Raw genomic sequence first — 7,500 nt, forward strand, 5'->3', positions numbered from 1 at the left:
CAGACACAAAATGCTGGAGTAACTCAGCGGGTCAGCGGCATCTCTGGAGAGAAGGAATGGGTGACGTTTCGGCTCGAGATGTTCCCAATGTTGGGGGGAGTCCAGAACAAGGGGCCACAGTTTAAGAATAAGGAGTAGGCCATTTAGGACGGAGATCAGGAAAAACTTTTTCAGTCAGAGAGTTGTGAACCTGTGGAATTTCTCTGCCTCAGAAGGCAGTGGAGGCAATAGACAATAGACAATAGACAATAGGTGCAGGAGTAGGCATTCAGCCCTTCGAGCCAGCACCGCCATTCAATGCGATCATGGCTGATCACTCTCAATCAGTACCCCGTTCCTGCCTTCTCCCATACCCCCTCACTCCGCTATCCTTAAGAGCTCTATCCAGCCCTCTCTTGAAAGCATCCAACGAACTGGCCTCCACTGCCTTCTGAGGCAGAGAATTCCACACCTTCACCACTCTCTGACTGAAAAGTTCTTCCTCATCTCCGTTCTAAATGGCCTACCCCTTATTCTTAAACTGTGGCCCTTGTTCTGGACTCCCCCAACATTGGGAACATGTTTCCTGCCTCTAATGTGTCCATCCCCTAATTGGAGGAGGCCAATTCTCCGAATGCATTCAAGAGAGAGCTAGATAAGGATAGCGGAGTCAGGGGGTATGGGGAGAAGGCAGGAACGGGGTACTGATTGAGAATGATCAGCCATGATCACATTGAATGGCGGTGCTGGCTCGAAGGGCCGAATGGCCTCCTCTTGCACCTATTGTCTATTGTCTATTGTCTATTGAGATCCTTCTTCAAACTAAAATGCCAAAGCACTTGAGTCTGAGAAGGGTCTCAACCCGAAGCGTCACCCATTCCTTCTCTCCTGAGATGCTGCCTGACCCGCTGAGTTACTCCAGCATTTTGTGAATAAATACCTTTGTATATCACTCATGGTTCATTTTTGCGTGGAATACACTTGTTTCACGATGAACAGAAGGGCCCTCCAACTGCGAATGGTTCTGTGAGGTTGGAGTAGAAATCAATGATATCACCAGGGCAAGCAAGCTCAGTTGGTACATGGATAGGACAGGTTTTGGAGGGATATCGTTCATCATCGTCCATCATCGTTCCTGTTCCAAAGAAACCAGTAACCTCCTGTTTAAATGACTACCGTCCTGTCGCACTGATATCAGTCGTCATGAAGTGCTTTGAGCGATGAGTCAAAACTCAAATCTGCTCCTCTCTCCCTGACACCTTGGGCGCCTCTTCAGTTGGCGTATAGACCAAACTGGGCCACGGACGATGCCATCCGCCATGGCAACACATACTGCGCTCACCCACCTGGACAAAGGAAATACATATGTGAGAACGCTCTTTATTGACTACAGCTCGGCATTCAACACTATTATTCCCTCAAAACTCGTCCCCAAGCTCCTTGATCTTGGACTGGAGACCTCCGTCTGCGGATGGATTTCCTGACGGGCAGGCCCCAGTGGTGAGAATTGGCAGCCACACCTCTTCCTCACTGATCCTCAACACACAGGCACACCACAGGGCTGTGTGCTCAGTCCTCTCCTGTACTCCCTGTTCACGCACGGACTGTACTGCTAAGCACAGCTCAAACAGCATCCTGAAGTTTGATGACGACACGGCCATCTTGGCCCCATCACAGACAACAATGAGACGGCCTACAGAGAGGAGGTAAAGGCACTAAACAGCTGGTGCCAGGACAATAACCTCTCTCTCTATGTCAGCAAAACTAAAGAGATGATGGTGGGACTACAGGAGACAGCAGGGAAGTGGACACTTCCCCATCCACATCGGTGATGCTGAGGTGAAAGGGTCAGCAGCTTTAAGTCCCTCGGTGTGGACATCACTGAGGGACCTTTCTGGACACTGCACACGGGACACAATAACAAACAAGGCCCACCAGAGGCTCTTTTTCTGAGAAGACTGAGGAAGTTTGGCATGAACGCCAGCATCCTCCACAAAACTTCTCCTAATCTGAGGAAAGACATTCTTGCCATAGAGGGAGTACAGAGAAGGTTCACCAGATTGATCCTGGGATGGCAGGACTTTCATATGAAGAAAGACTGGATAGACTCGGCTTGTACTGGCTGGAATTTAGAAGATTGAGGGGGGATCTTATAGAAAAGTACAAAATTCTTAAGGGGTTGGACAGGCTAGATGCAGGAAGATTGTTCCCGATGTTGGGGAAGTCCAGAACCAGGGGGTCACAGTTTAAGGATAAGGGGGAAGTCTTTTAGGACCGAGATGAGAAAGTTTTTTTTTCACACAGAGAGTGGTGAATCTGTGAATTCTCTGCCACAGAAGGTAGTTGAGGCCAGTTCATTGGCTATATTTAAGAGGGAGTTAGATGTGGCCCTTGTGGCTAAAGGGATCAGGGGGTATGGAGAGAAGGCAGGTACAGGATACTGAGTTGGATGATCAGCCATGATCATATTGAATGGCGGTTTGCAGGGCCGAATGGCCTACTCCTGCACCTATTTTCTATGTTTCTATGTTTCTATGCACCATCGAGAGCCTGCTGACGGGCTGCATTACAGACTGGTACGGGAACTGTTCTGCCCACGGCCACAAATCACTGCAGAGAGTGGTGAAGACAGCACAGCACATCTCCCCGGCCATTCAGGACATGTTCTACCGGCGGTGCCTGCGGAAGGCACGCAGCATCATCAAGGACCACAGCCACCCAGCATGCAGGCTGTTCTCCTTGTTACCGTCAGGCAGACGATACAGGTGTATGGCCTGCACGTACCACCAGACTTAAGAACAGTTTCTACCATCAGGCCATCAGGCTTCTGAACTCATAAACACATTTCACATCATATATGTTGATTATTTTTTAATATTGTCTTTTAACCTATTTTTAATATTGTCTTTTAACCTATTTTTAATATTGTTCTTTTAACCTATTTTTAATATTGTCTTTTAACCTATTTTAATATTGTCTTTTTACCTATTTTTAATATTGTCCTTTTACCTCACTAATGTCATTTTTTAAATCTTATTTATCCTTGGAATATTACTGCTGAGGTGACCAGTTGTCTTGTCAAATACATTTCATTGTATCATTGACCTTACATATGACAAATAACATTTGTTATTAATATTATTATTATTATTATGGACCAAACGCAGGCAAGTGGGACTAGTGTAGCTGGGATTTATTCACAAAATGCTGGAGTAACCCAGCAGGTCAGGCAGCATCTCGGGAGAGAAGGAATGGGTGACGTTTCGGGTGACCCGAAACGTCACCCATTCCTTCTCTCCCGAGATGCTGCCTGACCTGCTGAGTTACTCCAGCATTTTTGTGAATAAATACCTTCGATTTGTACCAGCATCTGCAGTTATTTTCTTATACTAGTGTAGCTGGGACATTGTTGGCCGGTGTGGGCGAGTTGGGTCGAAGGGCCTGTTTCCACACTGTTATCACTCTATGCCTCGATGTACAATCAGTAGAAGCAAGGAACTGCAGATGCCGGTTTACCAAGGAAATGCGCTAAGTGCCTGGAGTTAACTCAGCGGCGTCAGGCAGCATCCCCGGAGAATTGGATAGGTGATGTTTCGGGTCGGGATCCTTCTTGATTTAATACATTTGGAATAGACGTTTCAGGTTGGGGGCTTTTAGATTAGTTTAGTTTAGAGATACAGTGCGGAAACAGGACCTTCGGCCCACCGAGTCTGGGTGTCTTAGTGCATCAGTCACTGAAAGGAAGCATGCAGGTACAGCAGGCAGTGAAGAAAGCCAATGGAATGTTGGCCTTCATAACAAGAGGAGTTGAGTATAGGAGCAAAGATGTCCTTCTGCAGTTGTACAGGGCCCCTAGTGAGACCGCACCTGGAGTACTGTGTGCAGTTTTGGTCTCCAAATTTGAGGAAGGATATTCTTGCTATTGAGGGGCGTGCAGCGTTGGTTCACTAGGTTAATTCCCGGAATGGCGGACTGTCATATGTTGAAAGACTGGAGCGACTAGGTTTGTATACACTGGAATTTAGAAGGATGAGAGGGGATCTTATCGAACGTATAAGATTATTAAGGGGTTGGACATGCTAGAGGCAGGAAACATGTTCCCAATGTTGGGGGAGTCCAGAACCAGGGGCCACAGTTTAAGAATAACTGCCATTAGAACTGAGATGAGGAAAAACTTTTTTAGTCAGAGAGTTGTGAATCTGTGGAATTCTCTGCCTCAGAGAGCAGTGGAGGCCAATTCTCTGAATACATTCAAGAGAGAGCTCTTAAGGATAGCGGAGTCAGGGGGTATGGGGAGAAAGCAGGAACGGGGGGTACTGATTGTGAACGATCAGCCATGATCACATTGAATGGCGGTGCTGGCTCGAAGGGCCGAATGGCCGAATGGCCTACCCCTGCACCTATTGTCTATTGTTTATTGTCTATTGAGTCCGCGCCGCCCAGCGATCCCCGCACACTAACACTATCCTACACACACTAGGGGCAATTTACATTTATACCAAGCCAATTAACCTACAAACCTGCACATATTGGGAGTGTGGGAGGAAAGCGGAGCACCTGGAGAAAACCCACGCAGGTCACGGGGAGAACGTACAAACTCCGTACAGACAGCGCCCGTAGTCAGGATGGAACCCGGGTCTCCTGGCGCTGTGAGGCAGCAACTCTACCGCTGCACCACACTGCTGTACTTTATGTTTGCTCGAGATTTGCAGTTCCTTGTGTGTCCGTATTTTCACAAGCATGCTGCACGCGGTGATGTGCAGTGGGGTGGTCTGAAGTGAGGAAGGACCCGCGGAAAGGGACCATTGAAAATAGGTGGCGGAGTAGGCCATTCGGCCCTTCGAGCCAGCACCGCCATTCAATATGATCATGGTGGATCATCCAAAATCAGGACCGCGTTCCTGCTTTCCTCCTCATACCCCTCGATTCCGTTAGTCCAAGCGTTCCCAACCTGGTGTAAATTTACCCCCAGGGGTAAATCTCGCCTCCCCAGGGGGTAAATTTGTTGCTTCTGGAGTTGTACATATTAACTGACGGTGTTTGGTTCTGGTGTACCTGTATCTGTTCGTCATTAGTTGTTCATAAATAAGTGGAATAACATTGTTATGTGCTATTATTATTGTTATTTGAACTTAAAATAATAATGTTAAAAACAGTATTTAAAATTTCCCCTTTGGCGATTGCTTTATTATGGTAGAAGTGTAAACTCAAATTACTGAACGAAACAGGGTGGGGGTAGATTTACTTTCGAAAAGTTGCAAAGGGGTAAAAGGTTGGGAACCCTCACGTCAGCCCCAAGACCTAAATCCAACTCTCTCATGAAAACGTCCAGTGAATTGGCCTCCACTGCCTTGTGTGTGGCAGAGAATCCCACAGATTCACAACTCTCTGGGTGAAAAAGGTTTTTCCTCATCTCAGTCCAAAATGGCCGACCGCTTATTCAGTCCAAAATGGCCGACCGCTTATTCGGTCCAAAATGGCCGACCGCTTATTCAGTCCAAAATGGCCGACCGCTTATTCTTGTACAGCGAGTAACTTTTCCAATGCCGGTGCTTACCTCTTCTTTGTGTTCCAACTGCAGGCAGACAACAACCTTCCCGTTCACCTGAAGGGAGGAACAGTGGATGCAGTGTTGTATCGAATCACCATGGCCATCACAGTTGGAGGTACGTTCAGTTGCCCGCAGGGTAAAAGAGACATCAGGCTAATCTCCCTTCTCTAGCGGGCATAGACAGGGTCGCCAACTGTCCCGTATTAGCCGGGACATTCCCGTATTTTGGGCTAAGTTAGTTTGTCCCGTACGGGACCGCCCTTGTCCCGTATTAGTAGGGTTGCCAACTTCCTCACTCCAAATAAGGGACAAAGGGTGACGTCAACGCCCCGCGCCCCACGTGACCACACTCCAAAGACGTACAGGTTTGTAGGTTAATTGGTTGGGCAAATTGTAAACACATTTTTGTCTCTAGTGGGTGTAGGATAGTGTTAATGTGCAGGGATCGCTGGGCGGCGCGGACTCGGTGGGCCGAAGGGCCTGTTTCCGCGCTGTATCTCTAAATCTAAAAAATCTAAACCAGCCAACGGCCACATGCTCCTGCTCCACCATCCCCCCATCCTTCCTCTCCCTACCCCCCTCCCTTTCCCCCTCCCCCCAACCCCCTCCGCCCCCCCCTCCCTCCCCTCCCTCCCCCTCTCCCCATTGGCCGCCATTGGTGGAGCGGGAGCACGTGGCGGCTGGCTGGGGCGGTGACATCACCTTGTCCCGTATTTGGGAGTGAGGAAGTTGGCAACTCCAGGCATCGATGAACACCGCCACAGGCCATTCGACCCCTCCAGCCTGTTCTACCAGTATCTCAAGTCCAAGGGGGTCACACTTTAAGAATAAGGGGTCGGCCATTTAGGACTGAGATGAGGGGGAAAACTTTTTCACCCAGAGAGTTGTGAATCTGTGGAATTCTCTGCCACAGAAGGCAGTGGAGGCCAATTCACTGCAATGTATTCAAGAGAGTTTGATAGAGCTCTTGGGGCTAATGGAATCAAGGGATATGGGGAGAAAGCAGGAATGGGGTACTGATTTTGGATGATCGGCTTTGATCATATTGAAAGTTAGATAGACTAATGTATGTGTGATCGATGGTCACTCCAAAAGGCCCTGATTCATTCCATTGATTAGTGCGGGTGTCAGGGGTTATGGGGAGAAGGCAGGAGAATGGGGTTAGGAGGGAGAGATAGATCAGCCATGATTGAATGGTGGGGTAGAATTGATGGGCCGAATGGCCTAATTCTGCTCCTATCACTTGTGAATATGTGTAACTACGCTGCTGTGTAACTATAAGGCAACGTACTGCCCGACGGTAGTTTAAAGCTTCTCCAGTAGTTCCCTTCTCATTGGAGAGAGACACAGAAAGCTGGAGTAACTCAGCGGGTCAGGCAGCATCTCTGGAGAGAAGGAATGGGTGACGTTTCGGGTCGAGACCCTTTAAGTTTAGTTTAGTTTAGAGGTACAGCCCGGAAACAGGCCCTTCGCCCAGCGATCCCCGCACACTAACACTATCCTACACCCGCTACGGACCAATTTTTACATTTATACCAAACCAATCAACCTACAAACCTGCACGTCTTTGGAGTGCGGGAGGAAACCGAAGATCTCGGAGAAAACCCGCGCAGGTCACGGGGAGAACGTACAAACTCCGCACAGACGGCGCCCGTAGTCGGGATGGAACCCGGGTCTCCGGCGCTGTGAGGCAGCAACTCTACCGCTGCGCCACCGCGGCATTCTTCAGTCCCCTTCTCATCGTTCCCTTCTCGCTCTTTCCCCAGGTACCCTCTTCTCCTTGTACAGTTTGGTCTACGCCGCCATGCCGAAACGAAAGGCATGAGGGAGGTCACCAGGTACCGTCCGCTTGGGGTCTCCATTGTTGCCCCAGTGAAGTGAAGAGAACCAAGGGCATTACTCTGCGTGCAAAAGATGACAGGGGCACTCTTGTGTGTCTCTCTTGCCATTAAAATGTTCTGAGAAGACCA

General features: G+C 48.8%; 1 protein-coding gene across 1 annotated transcript in view; it reads left to right on the forward strand.

The window, feature by feature from the left end:
• The window catches only part of LOC144611737 (cytochrome c oxidase subunit 7A1, mitochondrial-like), a 13,060-nt gene extending 5,565 nt beyond the window's left edge, over positions 1-7,495 (forward strand). The window contains exons 2-3 of the mRNA XM_078430970.1: positions 5,561-5,645; positions 7,297-7,495. Of these exons, the coding sequence (XP_078287096.1) occupies positions 5,561-5,645; positions 7,297-7,355 (144 nt within the window). The 3' untranslated portion in view covers positions 7,356-7,495. The remainder of the gene's footprint in view (positions 1-5,560; positions 5,646-7,296) is intronic.
• The last annotated feature ends 5 nt before the right edge of the window (positions 7,496-7,500 follow it).

The sequence above is a fragment of the Rhinoraja longicauda genome, chromosome 41 (assembly GCF_053455715.1).
Source record: "Rhinoraja longicauda isolate Sanriku21f chromosome 41, sRhiLon1.1, whole genome shotgun sequence".
In the NCBI taxonomy this organism is placed as follows: Eukaryota; Metazoa; Chordata; class Chondrichthyes; order Rajiformes; family Arhynchobatidae; genus Rhinoraja; species Rhinoraja longicauda.